The following is a 17945-nucleotide window of genomic DNA, read 5'->3' on the forward strand; positions in this document are numbered from 1 at the left end:
AAAGCCTACATACCTGCTATTTGGTGGTGAAGGTGTGTGGTCTAAGTCTGTGTTTAAGAGTCTCTTTTCCAAGCTTAACAGGATAAACATTCACACGCAACATCATGGGCCAGAAAAGGTTGAACACATAGGCCATGCTGTTATTCCAGCATGACTTCTGCCGTAGGCAAAACAGCTGGAAACTCGATGTTTGAATGGTCATCCAACTCGGAATTCCAAGTCGAGAACTCAGGCCTTCACTCTAGAGCTCCGACCTGAAGATCACTGACGTCATGATTCAACATTGTTTTTTTCAGGGTTCCCAGTTGTCTTGAAAGCACCATAAATCCAGAGGATGCCAGACTTTGATGACAACGTTTCATTACAAAATTTGCCCACAAGAAGGACTGCCAGCACAACATTCCTGTTCAGGTGAGCACAGCACAACACGGTGAGTCCAAAAATGTATTGTAGGCTGCTGCATAAAGTATGTAATATGCCAGGGAGATGTGTATACTGTAGTTTAGAAAGTAATACTAAGTGTATGTTGTATAGTAAGCTATAGGCTAAAGCCCATGTGCCTCACACTAATAATGTGGTCCCTTTCCCCTTCATAACTTAGCCTACTGTTCTGACTTGGTGGTGCACATTTAGCCTAAAGCCTGTTTTAGAGAAACATCATCACCGAAAATATTGTAAGAGCTTTCATTGTCTGCTTATATGTCCCCTTTATTTATTCTACTGTTCTGACTTGGTGTACAGAGAGTATATTGTAAGAACGGCCCATGTTCTGAATTCTGTCGCTGTACATTTCAAAAGTGCTGAACGAATAGTTATATTGACTACGTCCATATTAGCTCGCTCGTTAATGTCTTAATCGAAACTAAGGATTGCCTCTTATCCGCTCATTGTTCACTTATGCCATAGTTTGTACAACTCAATTGTCAGTAGAAACCACATTTGTCAGCCATATCAGCGATGTTTTTTAGAAAGGCAATAAATGAGGGTGAATGAACTGTTTCACTGTCAGACAAGGCTTCGCTGATAGCCAGGTGTAGCGGTGGTGAGGATTCACTCCATGGTGCTGAAAAGAAAGCTCTGCTGTTGGGACAGTTTTATGAAGGCCCTAACAGTTTGTGGGCACCGTTTGTCACCGTTATAGTGCAATTCATGTATTGTTTAGTGTTGTGTTGTGTAATGGCTTTGCTGGCATGCATACAAAGAAATAGTAATGTTAAGTTTGCCCCACCAAGATTTACATGCTAAAATCGCCACTGATCTTCTTTGATTTATTGTTTGAACAGTCGCTAAGATTATATTTATTTGTCAATACCAAATAGGCTGCTTATTTAGTGCCAAGCTAAACTGAGACAGTAAACTTGAAGTTTAAGTGATTTTAAAGATGATTAGCTGTGAAATAATCACATTTATAAATTAAATAATATGTTATCAGTAAAATTGTGAGTAGGTCTAAGTGTGTACAAGTTAAGAAGTACAGTACGCACAATTACGGAGAAACTGATCTTTCAACAGAAAAATGGTGAACGCAATAAACCACAGACCCATCTGTGATGTTGTTGAGGTGCCTTCCACAGTAACAATACAGTTCAAATAAACATAGAGACAGAAAAATACTGTGTTTATTGTGTAATGCTTCTGAGATACTCGATTCTCGTGATGACTTGACACAGTCTGCCACCAGAGTGCAACATCCCCATGTAGGAGCCACCAAAACTATCAGGGGCCTGAGGCATCCTGCAGATAGCTTTTATAAAGCTCTGTATACAGTCGTGCAGTACATGCATCAGTAAGACAGCTAATGGTACATTTGGAGAGTGATATACTGTAACTCTAACTAAAATCTGCAATAAGACAAAACATTGTGATTGAACGATGCATTTAGATATTTTGAGATTGGGATGCCATCATGAAAAAGCCCTCATCTTGACTTAATAAGCTACTAACTACACCATCATTCCTCATAAAGTCCTAATTTTATTGAGGCATTCATCTCGTTCTGGGTCTGTTGGCTAAAAATTGAGAATACATGCAGGAAGTGGACACTCTAGGACTCCAGGGAAGAGTGTCCAACGACCGAGTAAGGCATGGTCAGTAGTGCACACCCCCTTACAACTCTTGCCCCTTGTATCTGTGTGAGCAGAGAGAGGAGGTGGGAGATAGGGGATGGGTGCAAAAGAGATAGAGCGTGAGAAAGAGAGAGCGAGAGGCAGGAAGTTCACTTCTCTGTGGCCTTTTCACCCAAGCGGCACAATGACTTGTGGTTGGGGGCCACATCATTTAGACATGTACACACAGAGACACTCACACAGACACGGGAAAGACAGAGAAGATCGTGAGGATTGTAGGGACACAAACCTATCTGTAAATCTAAGACACACAGCTTAGAACTATGAACCTCCACGCTTTGTTCAACCACTGAAGCTAAACATGCTGGACAGCTACTACTGAAGCATCTCAGCTCATAGGTAAGCATTATCAGTATGATTAACAACAACCGTATACAGCGTTTTTTGGCTTTACTTTTCATTTAGTTTCTTAAATCACTTTATTTGGATATTTTCAAATGCAGGAGAGAATATTCTCTAGGTGTTCTGACTATCAAGAGACGATCGATTCGATTTAGTTAGAGACCACCTAAACTCTTTTGACATGAAGCAACTCTGTCTTCTGACTATCAATACTGGCCACTCAAGCTGTACTCGTACGTAGTTGTAGCATGCTATAGCCTATTCTGGGCAAATGATGAGATTCTGTGGATAGTTAGCTGAATATATACAGATCATCCGTCAGGGACTATATGAAGAAGATACTGTATGTTACTCTTTATCTGTGTCCATTGCTTTCCATTGCAATATCACTTGCCAGCTCAAATTGAGTTGCCAACAAAACGAATAATGATTAGCCACTGATATATATATATATATATATATAAAACTACTGTAGATGAAAATATTGAGTAAAGTCTAGGCTAGATATGGATGTTTGTTTTGCAGCATTTATTGAAACTTAATTTAGCCAGGAACAGTCAGTAAGTCATTGAAAACAAAGTTTCTTCCACGTTTACGAGCAAGAGGCGAACAGCATCTGTCAGCCACATCTAACAATAAGACATCATTCTTTATCTTGACAATAAAGAAATCAAACAGAAATAGTATGTCATGTTTGTCAAAGACAAATGATTGGATTTGACTTTGTAAGGTGTATTGACATGAATGAAATACATCCTCAAACTGATAAAGAACAAACAATGAATGTACCCTGCCAATATTGACTTTGACCTAGTGTCGAGAGCAAGCATTATGGCAACGCAAGTATTTACGTGGGAATGCTAATTGTATTAGTGTCATATCAAAGAAGCCTCTGCTCATAAAACAACACAAAACCGTACGAGAGGTGGATTGAGTCCTTGGCTCATGGCACAATAACGCATTCCTAATTGTCTTGATCCTAGGTAAACCCCATCCCTTATATAGACTGGATGCTCATTGGTTGCCAGACAACAGGACTATGTTTGTTTTACTGTTGGCTCACTGATGGGAATATATATATATATATACTGTATACAGTGCATTCGGAAAGTATATGAGTAGAGTCTGAATACTTATGTAAAGGTGTTTTTGCTTTTATACATTTCAAAACATTTCTAAAAACCTGTTTTTGCTTTGTCATTATGGAGTATTGTGTTTTGATTGATGAGGATAAAAAAACAATTGAATCATTTTAGAATAAGGCTGTAACATAACAAAATGTGGAAAAAGTGAAAGGGTCTGAATACTTTCCAAATGCAATGCTCACTGATTGGAATATTCAGCTCTTCTGCAGTTTTACTATCTCACCACCAGTGGAGCTGCAACACCCTCAGCACCCCTACTTCCCACGGCTATGATCCAAAGAGACTGGTCACATCACAGCTGTTACCGCCACACCAGCGGTCACGAGTCATGGAGGCAGTCAAATTCAAATTCCATGTGAAGTCACGGTAATTCGGCTTCTCCAAGCTCTGATGCTGCTGATGGTCATTAGTAGCCTACCAAACTTGCTAACTGCCTGGTACTCACCACTCTATTGTCACTCTGAGAATAATGCAAATGTAATCGAAAAATCTACTCAAACACTTCGTGAGAGCCCATGAGCTCATTTCTATAGGCTATGTAATTGCGTGAGAAAACAGAGTGATGGCCTCTACTAAAAAGAAGAGGATCCCATCAGCTAGGCCTACTATATTTATTTCTCAACTTTCCTAATATTAAGCACCTTGCTTCTCTTTACAGCACGAGTATAGCCACATAGCTGGCATGAAAATGAACCTTGGGAAAAGTGTCCTCCATTCACTATTTAAGTGCATAGATGAAATATGTATTTTTTCCCCCTGCCCCTGTTTCAAGACAGGTGCATGATTATGGTCCATTCCAAATCCAAACAAATTTCACAGAAATTATTTAGTATAAGTAAAGGCAAGATTCAATTAAGAATAGTGTGTTGGGTGACAATATTAGCTTACTTGTGAATTAAATATTATCACTTGTGAAAGATGCCCAGCATAAGGCAAGAAACAATGCATACCTTTTTTTTGCTACTTTTTCAAATCATAGTCCCACACATCGGCCTATATGTTTTGACAAGGTTTGTAATCACAACTAAAGTGGCCATATAACTGTAGATTCTAACTGGCTTACATACGCAGTGAGTGAGTTTCAAGTTTGGGGAAGATCATTTTCACCATTAAAATGCACCTTTATAATAGAAGCATTACATGCGTAATCCCATTTTCTTCACTTTTGATAATGGTGTTTTCCAGCTAATGGAACATTCGGTTTATAGCCTACTGGCGTTTGTGCATTGAGCACAAATAGTTTATTAACATTTGAAGCTAAACGTTCTGATCTGTTGCATCAGCCTCATTGCGTTTTATTTTTTCATGCTAGCAGTTGTATTAATTTGGGATCTATCGCATCCCACAACTGTCCCAGACTATGTTTGGAATATTTATTTCTCGCACAGAATAGAATAGGTAAACTTTTGTACTATGGGGGATAGTGGATTGCTGTTCTTTAGGCTTACTCATCTTGTTGCCTGACGACAAGTAAATTCTTCCAAAATCTTTAATATGTGCCTCGGAATTGGATGAGGACACATGCAGTTGCCACCCGGATGTGTCTGTCTTTCAACCTGTGAGAAAGACCAGATCACGTGACTGAGAGCCAATACGAGTGAGAGGTGCTTCAGAGCATGAAGCATGCAGGGAGAAGGGAATAACAATTATCGTGTTCAGCCTAAGGGCAGAACAGCCACTGGCTGCAAAATGCATGGATTCTTTTAGGGGGCATTATGGGCAAACAAAGGGGATGCCACTGGGAAATTCGAGGCAAGTGCTTGTCAAATTGTGAGTGAGAGACTGATGAAGTGTGTACAGCCTGCACAAAAAATAAAGCAGAGCTCATGCCTTTCATATGACTTATTTCAAATCATCATTAGAGTCTCATCATGCAGCTTTAGAATGTATTAAAAATCAAAACATATACCCCAACATTTGTATCGCAACTAAAGTTACTTAAATAACTCTAAATGAAGCATATAGGATGGCCTTTATCTTTGTTAACCACTCAACACAGAATTGCCACATGAGCGCACTCCCTCAAATTGTTTGTGGAGAAAATATCCTTTCTATTTTATTCAGCTTTGTTCCATTGTATTCTTTATACTATATAATACTATTAAATAATGCCAATGGTATTCTAAGCAAATCTTGTCCGCTAAATTAACTACCATAGCCCACAGCCATATGGCATAGCCAGATCAGGACCTAACATAAGGACAACTCAGAGTATGCTATTCTGTTCTTCTGAAATAGATAACATTTTCTCCATATCATGTTTCTTTAGACCTGTCTAAAGTAAATAATGGATTTATTGTGAAGGTGTAGGCTATACTGTGTGGAAGCCAGGAGATGCAAAATGTGTTTGTTAATTAACGCTCACTTACCGTGAGACCGGCAATTATTTGCTTGACAATCACCAGCTGATGAAATTTCATGACCACCAGAGCCCTAGTTAAAAGCCAAAACCATTATACGATTCCTGTCCATGCATGCCTCTGGAAAGGAAATGGAGATACTGTATGCAAAGAGGATCAGGATGGCAATCGTGTTCTTACACGTTCCTTGTTGGACTGATGTGTTTCAGGTGGAATACAGAGAGTATGTCAATATCCAATGAATTGTATAGTGTGTGAGTGTGCACCACAGGAGGTTGGTCAAATCAAATCAAACTTTATTTGTCACATGCGCCGAACGTAGACCTTACCGTGAAATGCTTACTTACAAGCCCTTAACCAACAATGCAGTTCCAGAAAAAGTTAAGAAAATATTTACCAAATAAACTAATGTAAAAAAAGAATCAAAGGTGACACATTTAAATAACAATAACGAGGCTATATACAGGGGGTACCGGTACCAAGTCAGTGTGCGGGGGCACAGGTTAGTCAAGGTAGTTTGAACATGTACTGTAGGTAAGGGTAAAGTGACTATGCCTAGATAATAAATAGCGAGTAGCAGTGTGTAAAAACAAATGGGGGAGTCGATGTAAATAGTCCGGGTGGCCATTTCATTAATTGTTGGCAGTCTTGTGGCTTGTAAGTTGAAGCTGTTAAGGAGCTGTCTGTACTTTGTATTGATTAATGTGATGACTGCTGTTCATAAATTGATTATCTGTTTATAATTATGTGATTAAATTAATCAGGTAATTATTAACTCCGTAACATGGGGCACCATGGGAAAGTTTGGTTTTATTGAGTTTCTATTTCCCAAATTACACAGAATGACATTCTCTTTTAATGAATGAAAACACTTAACAAAAACAACAAAACCAACGAACGAAACGTGAAGCTATACAACTTAGTGCAGACAGGCAAATAAACATAGTCAAGATCCCACAACACAAATGAGGAAAATGGCTACCTAAATATGATCCCCAATCAGAGACAACGATAAACAGCTGTCTCTGATTGGGAACCATATCAGGCCAACATAGACATACAAAAACCCCTAGAGTACCCACCCTAGTCACACCCTGACCTAACCAAAATATATAGAAAAACAGAGATACAGTGTATCTAAGGTCAGGGTGTGACAGTGCTGTTGGAATTGTGAATCCACTTTATCTCTATACTGACATTTCACTTGTTTGATTGCCTTGTGGAATGAATAGCTACACTGTTTATATTCTTCCATATTACCAGTCACCTTGCCATGGTTAAATGCGGTGGTTCACGCGAATGCTACCATCTATCCACGGTTTCTGGTTAGGCTAGGTTTTACTTGTCACAGTGGGTACTACATCTCCTATACACTTCCTTATAAACTCAGTCACCATATTCGTTTATGCGTCTAGATCACTTTTGCAAGCTACCCGGAACATATCCCAGTCCACGTGATCAAAACAACCTGAAGCGTGGATTCCGATTGGTCAGACCAGCGTTGAATAGTTAGAAGCACGGGTACTTCCTGTTTGAGTTTCTACCTATAGGACGGGAGGAGCAAGACAGAGTCATGGTCAGATTTGCCGAAAGGAGGGCGGGGGAGGGCCTTGTAAGCATTCCGGAAGTTTGAATAGCAATGGTCGAGAGACTTAGCAGCGAGTAGTACAGTCAATATGTTGATAGAACTTCAGCAGCCTAGTCCTCAGATTTGATTTGTTCAAATCCCCAGCCACAATGAATGCAGCCTCAGGATATGTGGTTTCCAGTTTGCATAAATTCCAGTGATGTTCTTTGAGGGCCATCGAGGTATCGGATTGAGGCGGGATGTAAACGCTATACATTTGAAAAGTGCTGAACAAATAGTTTTATTGACTGTGTCCGTCTTAGCTCGCTTAATAATGTCTTAATCGAAATTTCGGCTTGCCTCTAATCCGCTCAACATTCCCTTATGCCATAGTTTGTACATCTCAATTGTCAGTAGAAACCACATATGTTTAAGCAAATCAGCCATATCAGCTATGTTTTCTAAAAGGCACTAAATTAAAATGAATGAACTGTTTCGCTGCAGGACAACACTCCAGGGAAAGGGGAGATACCTAGTTAGTTGTACAACTGAATGTGTCTTCTGCATTCAACCCAACCCTTCTGAATCCTAGATGTGCGGGGGGCTGCCATAAACGACATCCATGGCACCCGGGGAACAACAGGTTAACTGCCCTGCTCAGGGGCAGAACAACAGATTTTTACCTTGTTAAGGAGTGTGGTTTGTGGGTCATGTTTCAGAGGATGCATGACTTGGTCTTTGCCTGTCATGAACCTGTTGGGGAGTTGCAGTGATGAGACAAGATTGTAATTGGATACGACGAAAAAGGGGGGTGAAATAAAAACATATTAAAAAAATGCCCTGGCAAAGATTCGTATGCTTGCCAGCATAACCTACAACATTATTGATATGTTGCTTAAGTGACAGCTCACAAATTACTGGGGGGGCTGGGATGGTCCAAAATAGGGGAGGGTTGTCAAACCTTTCTTATTTTTTTAGCTTTGGGGAGGGTTTGTGGTTTTACTAGATAATTTCTTCCATCCTAGCCAAATTTCCTCATCTGCTTGCATGCACATCCTCTATATCAAGATGTATTGGTACTTCCCTAAATGCACATGCTTTTCCGTGTGCTAACTTTTACTATACCACAGGTCAGTATAGTCTACCAGTCTATCCAGCATTCATAGTGACAATAGTGGTACATGGATCATTTGTCCAGATATGCAGTAGGCTAACTAGCAATCACACCACATATAAAACCATTCAAAGCTTGTCGTGGAAATGTCCTTAATTACCAAATGATGAGAGAGCAAATCACACACGAGTAAGAGTTATGCTTAATCTTCACCTTTAATAATAATTAAGCTTTTGCAATAGCATTTTGACTTTCAACAGTTCAGTATCTCTAATGAAAAGTTGAGAGTCCCAACATAATGGCAAATGGGATCCTTTATAGCAAAGATCCACCCCCCCTTAGACGACATGACAAACCACAGGTCTTAGGAACTTACACAAATAAAAGACTTTACTTCAGAGAGGAGTATCCCCTAGCCAGACAGAGTTGGCTATACATTATCCTTCAGTTTGGTCTCCTAAACAAAGCTCTTATCTCGTCCTTGGTACAAAATGGTACCAAGACATTACCCCCACCCTATGATATATATCAAATTGTCATTTAGATACAACCAATTCTAAATACAACCAATCCTGGACAAACTCACGGAGAGGAGAGTGGGGCTATAGGTCAAGATAGGAGCAACAAAAGAGGGAACATAGAATGATTCCAGACACTGCCATCCTCCCCTCCCCGATGGGAAAAGTAGGGAGTGACCGGCACACAGACACAGTGGAGCAAAAGATATGTTTACACATGATGACACCTTGACCTCTCCCCTCTCTGCGGACCATGCAACTTAGTCTTGACATAGAACAGATAACTGCCAATGGCCACCACTATAGTACAACAAAATACATTCTTATGAGAAATAACTCATAAGCATATCATGAAAATAAAACATCCTATCTATGTTACCCAACTAATTCTGATTAATCCCCAACATTCCCCTCAAGGGACTCAGTCCCTTCTGAAGAATCAGAATAGTAACATGGCACCTTACTAACAGTAGTTGCAGAGTATATAATACAATTTTAAAAAATCCATAATCAAAATTTAAAGAATAAAGAATCAAATCCCTTCAGTGTAATTATTCACCCTTCAGAAACTGAGTTTACAATGTTTATACCATAATACAGACTTGCACCTGTTTAAACATATAGAATAATACATTTGTTGAGTAAAAATGAAAATAACAAAACATATAAATGCCCCCAAAATTACAAGAGAACCCGTGTCTAAACACAGGCATCATTACAACCTATAGGACAGTCATCCCTCTAAATCCTCATGCTTAGAATTGGATTCCCCACTATCAGAGATATAGTCAGGAAGAAGGAATAGGTCAGGGAAATCATTCATATATTGTGAACCCTCTCTATCTACACTGTCCAGTGAGAATATTTCACTGTGTTCACCTGATTGTCATCCATCAATCTCAGATTCCTCATCTACACCTACTTCATTTGCAAGCAAGGGCATAGTAAGAACAACATCAACCACTTTATTAAACAATTTCTTCACACAAATGATAATTAGCAACAGAGCAATCAGTAATATTAGACCATAGATGAACCAGTGGAAAATGGTCGCAGCCCAAGCACCAAACACTGACTGAACCCATCCTAACGGATTCCAGTTGATGTCAGGCTGGTGTTCCCTTTCGAGAACACCCCTAAGCTCTTTCAAATGTTCCACTACAATAGTCAAATTGTCATCTCCCTGGGGTATAAATGTACAACAGTGATCTCCTATAATTTGACACACATTTGACAAACTCATACATATACAGCAACATAATAGTATTCGGATTAGTACATATACAGTAACATAATAGTATTCTGATTAGTCAGTCCTGATTGAAATGTATACATAATTAGTCATCATTGATAAAAATTCCCTTAACACTACTAAAAACAATTGGATACCACGAAATTGGGGAGGAAAAGGAGGAAAAAAATATTATTATTATTATTTTTTTTATAAAAAAATTGCCATCACGCACCAGCTGTTATTGACAAATAGACACACACCCCCGCCCCTCGTCTTACCAGACGTAGCTTCTCTGTCCTGCCGATGCATGGAAAATCCTGCCAGATCTATATTATCTGTGTCGTCGTTCAGCCACGACTTGGTGAAAAATAAGATATTACAGTTTTTAATGTCCTGTTTGTAGGATAGTCCTGATTGTATATCATCCATTTTGTTTTCCAATTATTGCACGTTGGCCAATGGTAGTGAAGGTTTACTCACTCGCCTACAAATTCTCAGAAGGCAGCCCGATCTCCGCCGTCTTTTCTTCATGCAATGTCTGAGATTTGGGCACGTTTCTGTGAAAGAAGTTATTCCTTTGTGTCGGACTCGTTAAAATAAAAATCTTCGTCCAGTTTGAGTTATCGCCGTTCTGATGTCCAGAAGTTATTTTCGGTGATAAGAGACAGTAGCAGAAACATTATGTACAAATAAGTAAAAAAAATAAGTTACAAACAACACGAAAAGACTAACAAAATAGCACAACTGGTTAGGAGTCCGTAAAATGACAGCCATCCCATCCGGCACCTTAATTGGGCAGAACGGGCTCGTGGTAATGTCTAGAGCGGAATGAGTGGAATGGTGTCAAAAACAGGTGTTCGTTACCATTCCATTTAGTCCGTTACAGTCATTATTTTGAGCCGTCCTCCCCTCAGCAGGCTCCTGTGGTGTGCACTTTGGGGGAAAAGGTTAAAAAGGTTAAAACTGTGGGTAGTTCACAGTCCCAGACCCCCGCCACATACTCACCCAGATACATACACACACATTCCCAGACATAGACACAGAATGACTCAGACACAGACATAGAAATAGACTGTCATGAATAGATTACATCATGCCTGGTACACAATATCCCATCTGAAGATTCAGAATACTTCCTAAAGTCAAGAATGCTACAGGAAGGCCATAAAGATCATCAAGGACATCAACCACCCGAGCCACTGCCTGTTCACCCCGCTGCCATCCAGAAGGCGAGGTCAGTACAGGTGCATCAAAGCTGGGACCGAGAGACTGAAAAACAGCTTCTATCTCAAGGCCATCAGACTGTTAAACAGCCACCACTAACATTGAGTGGCTACTGCCAACACACTGTCAATGACACTGACTCTACTCCAGCCACTTTAATCATGGGAATTGATGGGAAATGATGTAAATATATCACTAGCCACTTTAAACAATGCTACCTTATATAATGTTACTTACCCTACATTGTTCATCTCATATGCATACGTTGATACTGTACTCTATATCATCGACTGCATCCTTAGGTAATACATGTATCACTAGCCACTTTAACTATGCCACTTGGTTTACATACTTATCTCATATGTATATACTGTACTCGATATCATCTACTGTATCTTGCCTATGCTGCTCTGTACCATCACTCATTCATATATCCTTATGTACATATTCTTTATCCCCTTACACTGTGTATGACAGTAGTTTTTTTTGGAATTGTTAGTTAGATTACTTGCTCGTTATTACTGCATTGTCGGAACTAGAAGCACAAGCATTTCGCTACACTCGCATTAACATCTGCTAACCATGTGTATGTGACAAATAAAATTTGATTTGATTTGATTTGATTTGATTTGAATGTATAGAGTTCTGTCCATTTGTGACTATGAGTCCTCTTCCTGATAATAATAACTGACTGGCTGCTGGCTGTGACAAAGTGTTCTACCATTAGAGGAAACAGTGTTACACAATATGACTCATCTAGAGGGAAGCCATTAAGTATACTGTAGATAAGAAGGACGTCATTCTGTGTATTCAAACTATTGTCACTCTTTTTTACAGAATGACACCAAACGCCACCCTTCCATTCGTCCTCGTCACCTCAGCCACCCGAGATGACAAAGCCAAGGTGGTGGACATCGAGGCCATCATGAACAACTTAATCATTGTCCTTTACACGCTGACCATTGTATTGGGCACCACGGGCAACTCTGTAGTCATCTGGGTAGCAGGCTTCAAGCTCAAGCCCACCGTCACCAATGTGTGGCTGGTCAACCTGGCCGTGGCCGACCTCATCTTCTGCCTGAGCCGTGTGCTCTCGCTGACCAAGAAGCTCTTCTTCGACTACTGGCCGTTCGGCATCTTCTTATGCAAGTTCAACGGCTTCTTCAAGTATGCCAACATGTTCTGCAGTGTGTTCCTGCTCGCTGTCATCAGCATGGACCGGACGCTCTGCGTCTGGCACCCCGTCTTTACCAAACGGCGTAGGACGATCTGCGCCGCCCGCCTGGTGAGTGCCGGCGTGTGGGCGGTGGCGGCCATTTTGAGCGCCCCCTACTTCACCTACCGCCAGGTTTATCTCGGCAAGAACAACCTGAGCAAGTGCTCGCTAGATGTCAAGGAGTCAACGAAAGGCGATAACAGCGCTAAGCTAGCGCTCTACCTAATGCGCTTCCTATGCGGTTTCCTGCTTCCTTTCCTCATCATCCTCTGCTGCTACATCCTAGCAGGGCTAGGCATCCGACGTACCCGCCTGTTGGGCAAGTCACGTCCCCTCCGTATCCTGGCATCGCTGGTCTGTGCTTTCTTCCTATGCTGGGCGCCCTACCACTGTCTCCTATTGGTCAAGATGGTGAAGAGCAACAGTATGGTGGTGAAGGTGGGGCTGACAGGGGCCACAGGCTTTGCCTACTTCAACAGTTGTGTGAACCCGCTGCTGTACTTCTGTATGGGGTTGGACATGAGAGGGTCAAGGTTCAGGCAGAGCTTAGCGGGGGTGTACCAGAGAGCACTAGCCGATGACAGAGATGGTCGAAACACGCAGTCCAACGAGCGCACAGTGGATGATAGTTCTGGCTCTGCATCACGACTTGCAATGGTGAATGTGGCCAATGTCAGTTTCGAGTGAATGTGGCCAAAGTCTGTGGGAAGTCACATTTGGTATGAGGAGGAGTTCCTGTCCTTATTAGATCACAGGCTAATTAACAGTGAATAGCTGAATAGCTTGTGTAGACAAACATTTTTCATATTTTTTATCAGTTAGGATACATATAGACATAGGGTAACTGTGAATTTATGTAAATTCCTCAAGAAATAATTATCACACTTTTGAAGTGTTATGTGATGAAAATCACAGAAAGAAAGTGGAACTGTGCCTGGAAAATAGAAAATAACTTATCAGGAGGAAGTGATACAACTTCTGGGGAAAGTCATAGATGACTTCAATCATGCTGTTTTACTAAGTGTCATGTTTGGAAAAGTGGAAAAACGAGGATATTTATTCCCATTTTCCATCCCATGAGAAAAGATTGTAATTGGAAATGGCAAAATTGCGGAGAAAAAGGAGGGTAAAACGTCCTGGCAAATATTCTTATACTTACCGGTGTAAACTACAACATTATCCCAATTTGATATGTTGCTTAAGGGACAGCTCACAATTTACTGGGGGGTGGTCCAAAATAGGGGAGGGTTGTCAAACTTTGTCTTTGTTGCTTTGTGGTGGGTTGTGTGTTTTTTTTATTGAGCACAGGCCAGTATAGTCTACCAGTCTAACAGTCTATCCAGCATTCATAGTGACAATAGTGGTAGATGGATCATTTGTCCAGATCTGCAATAGGCTAACTAACAATCACACATAAAACCATTCAAAACTGCACCTCATTCACTCTCATTGATGATTAAAAGGGGGGGAAATAAAGGTGAGAGAAAATAGGAAGAAAGGTGAAAGGGAGTCAGAAGAAGAGGATGTGATCTGGATAACTTGACTTGAGGAAGTGTGGTGGTCGCTTGTTTCACCACATTGCTCCTCCTAGACAGACGGTTTCTATCATGTCTCAGTCACATGACTGGTCTCTCCTTCAGACTAACTGTATCAGAGGTGAACACAGAGGCTTAGCTGAAGCTCTGTGGTTGCCAGTTCAGATAAGACACCACACTCACAGCAGAAGAGAAATGAAAACCACAATTCAACTCACTTCCTGACTCTCTCGCTCCCTCCCTCCTTCCCTGTCTCTCTTTCTCTCTCTCTCTCTCTCTTCTCCTCCGCTCTCTGATTATATTTTTCAGAAATAAAAAGTATGAAAGAGACAATTGACATCTTGACAATTGACAAGCTGACATCTATTTATCTTTTGATAAATATTCTCAATGAGCATCAAAACTGTTTTCCTGTATTGTCTGACACTGTGTAGCTAGCGTTGTCATTCATAAAAGGCCTAAACGTCCAGGATGCAGAGAAACAGAAATCCCCCTCAGGACAATGGAGGAAAGGAACATAAATGGATGGGAACAAACAGAACAGACCAGCCAGCCGCACCCTCCTTCCTCTCATCTTTTTGATGCTCTGCCCTTTATCGATGTAAAATAATTTTTTTAAATCAATGAGAGTAAAACAAATTGCCATTGTTGAGAAAGTACCATGCCAACTGATATCACATTCTTCAACCAACATGTTGACCTATAGGAAGAGGGAACTCCTACTGTATTACTGATTCATTTGATTTGTCATGAGTCAGCAACAGACATCCTCTATAGTTGCTTTTTCACTGATCATCATTCACAAGGGGGAACAAACAGAGGTTTTCTTCTCTTGCCTTGTTGTCTTCCGTTGCTAGCAAGTTGGCTAAACACTGCAAGCTAGCTAGCCTTTTGAAATAATCAGATTTTTTATGAAATAATGTTAAATGGCAAATACTTATACTTTCTGATGCAACGTACAACATTATACCAATTTAATATTCTACTTCAACGTATTGGCTCCCCTATCAGCTAAAAATAGAATGTCATAATTGTTATGTCATAACAGGCTTTTTACATTTTTGTTTTTACGTTTCAAAATGAGGGGATTCTAATAAGGCTACAATCTTGTCCAGTGCCAACCCGTCAATTATTCTTGACTTAATAAAGCCACATACAAACATGGTCTCTTTTTTGTTTTCTTGAGTAAGGCAGCTCCAAAATCCAAAATGCAAAATGCAGTTTCAGCCAAATTCAGTGCTATCTGTGGTGTAGACCCAGCCAGCGGAAAATACAGAGCGTAGTGGTTGGTCATTTTCTCTAGTTGCACCGTGATTGGCTCAGTGTTCTGTCACTCATGGGGACACGTTGCCAGAAAATCTACAGGGTGAGTTAAAAAGTTCAAGCGTCCTTGGGTGCTGCCATAGATTTACATTAGAAGTGCCCATTCAAGAAGGCTCAAGGTCATTGGCCACAGATAAAGTGACGCAGTGGCGACTCGTCATTCAGGGCAGGTGGGGCTCATTTGAGCCTCACATTTTTAAAATTTACATTTTATTATGGGGTTTTTTAGGCGGGGCTTGCCTGTTTTGCATGTTATTTTGGCATTAACACGTGTCACATATCAGTTTGCAAATAATGTAAAAAATATTAGTTAATAAAGCCGCATACAAACAGGCAGTTCCAAAATGCAGGTGTTTCAGCCTAGCTCAGTGCTTTCTGTGGTGGTGGGGCAGGCCAGCAGAAAATCAAATCAAATTTTATTGTTCACATACACATGTTTAGCAGATGTTATTGCGAGTGTAGCAAAAATGCTTGTGCCTCTAGTTCCGACAGTGCAGTAATATCTAACAAGTAATCTAACAATAACTACCTAATACACACACATCTAAGTAAAGGGATGGAATAAGAATATATACTGTACATATAAGTATATGGATGAGCGATGACTGAGCGGCATAGGCAAGATGTAATAGATGGTATAAAAATACAGTATATACATATGCGATGAGTAATGCAAGATATGTAAACATTATTAAAGTGTTATTATGAAAGTGACTGGTGATCTATTTATTAAAGTGACCAATGATTTCAAGTCTGTATGTAGGCAGCCGCCTCTCTGAGTTAGTGACGGCTGTTTAACAGTCTGATGGCCTTGAGATTGAAAAATAGCTTCTGTCTCTCGGTCCCAGCTTTGATGCACCTGTACTGACCTCGGCTTCTCGATGGTAGCGGGGTGAACAGGCAGTGGCTCAGGTGGTTGTTGTCCTTGATGGTCTTTTTGGCCTTCCTGTAACAACGGGCGCTGTAGTCGTCTACAAACACTGTTGTGTCGTCTACAAACTTGATGATTGAGTTAGAGGCGTGCATGGCCACGCAGTCATGGGTGAACAGGGAATACACAAGGGGGCTGAGCACACACCCTTGTTGGTCCCCAGTGTTGAGGATCAGCGAAGTGGTGACGTTTCCTACCTTCACCACTTGGGGGCGGCCCGTCAGGAAGTCCAGGACCCAATTGCACAGGGTGGGGTTGAGACCCAGGGCCTCAAGGTTAATGATGAGCTTGGAGGCGACTATGGTGTAGAATTCTGAGCTGTAGTCAATGAACAGCATTCTTACATAGGTATTCCTCTTGTTCAGACGGGATAGGGCAGTGAATATGCCCGAAAACACACCAGCCAGCTGCAGTGTGATGGCAATTTCGTCGTCTGTGGACCTATTGGGGCGGTAAGCAAATTGAAGTGGGTCTAGGTTGACAGGTAAGGTAGAGGTGATATTATCCTTGTCTAGTCTCTCAAAGAACTTCATGATGACAGAAGTGAGTGCTATGGGGCGATATTCATTATGTTCAGGTACCTTTTCTTTCTCGGGTACAGGAACAATGGTGGCAATATTGAAGCATGTGGGGACAGAAGACTGAGATAGGGAGAGATTGAATATGCCCGAAAACACACCAGCCAGCTGGTCTGCGCATGCTCTGAGGATGCGGCTAGGGATGCCGTCTGGACCAGCAGCCCTGCGAGGGTTAACACGTTTAAACATTTTACTCATGTCTGCCATGGAGAAGGAGAGCCCACAGTCCTTGGTAGTGGGCTGCTTCGGTGGCACTGTGTTATCCTCAAATTATGCGAAGAATGTGTTTAGCCTGTCTGGAACCAAGACCTCTGTCTCAGCATCGTGGCTGGTTTTCCTTTTGTTGTCAGAGTCTGAGCATGTCACGATCGTCGTATGAGTGAGACCAAGGCGCAGCGTGGTATGCGTACATTCTCTTTTAATGAATGAAAACACTTAACAAAAACAACAAAACCAACGAACGAAACGTGAAGCTATACAACTTAGTGCAGACAGGCAAATAAACATAGTCAAGATCCCACAACACAAATGAGGAAAATGGCTACCTAAATATGATCCCCAATCAGAGACAACGATAAACAGCTGTCTCTGATTGGGAACCATATCAGGCCAACATAGACATACAAAAACCCCTAGAGTACCCACCCTAGTCACACCCTGACCTAACCAAAATATATAGAAAAACAGAGATACAGTGTATCTAAGGTCAGGGTGTGACAGTGCTGTTGGAAT

At 41.0% G+C, this 17945-nt stretch overlaps 1 protein-coding gene across 1 annotated transcript; it reads left to right on the top strand.

Moving 5' to 3' along the window:
• The first annotated feature begins 1370 nt into the window (after positions 1 to 1370).
• On the top strand, positions 1371 to 16019 carry LOC112266033 (fMet-Leu-Phe receptor-like). The gene is made up of 2 exons (XM_042295645.1): positions 1371 to 2465; positions 12468 to 16019. The coding sequence occupies exon 2, from the start codon at positions 12469 to 12471 to the stop codon at positions 13531 to 13533; it is 1065 nt and encodes a 354-aa protein (XP_042151579.1). The 5' UTR covers positions 1371 to 2465; position 12468; the 3' UTR covers positions 13534 to 16019.
• The last annotated feature ends 1926 nt before the right edge of the window (positions 16020 to 17945 follow it).

Source organism: Oncorhynchus tshawytscha, linkage group LG13, assembly GCF_018296145.1.
Source record: "Oncorhynchus tshawytscha isolate Ot180627B linkage group LG13, Otsh_v2.0, whole genome shotgun sequence".
Taxonomy (NCBI): domain Eukaryota; kingdom Metazoa; phylum Chordata; class Actinopteri; order Salmoniformes; family Salmonidae; genus Oncorhynchus; species Oncorhynchus tshawytscha.

Excerpts from the sequence above, each read along its gene's own strand:
- LOC112266033 (XM_042295645.1), top strand. The coding sequence starts at position 12,469 with ATGACACCAAACGCCACCCTTCCATTCGTCCTCGTCACCTCAGCCACC.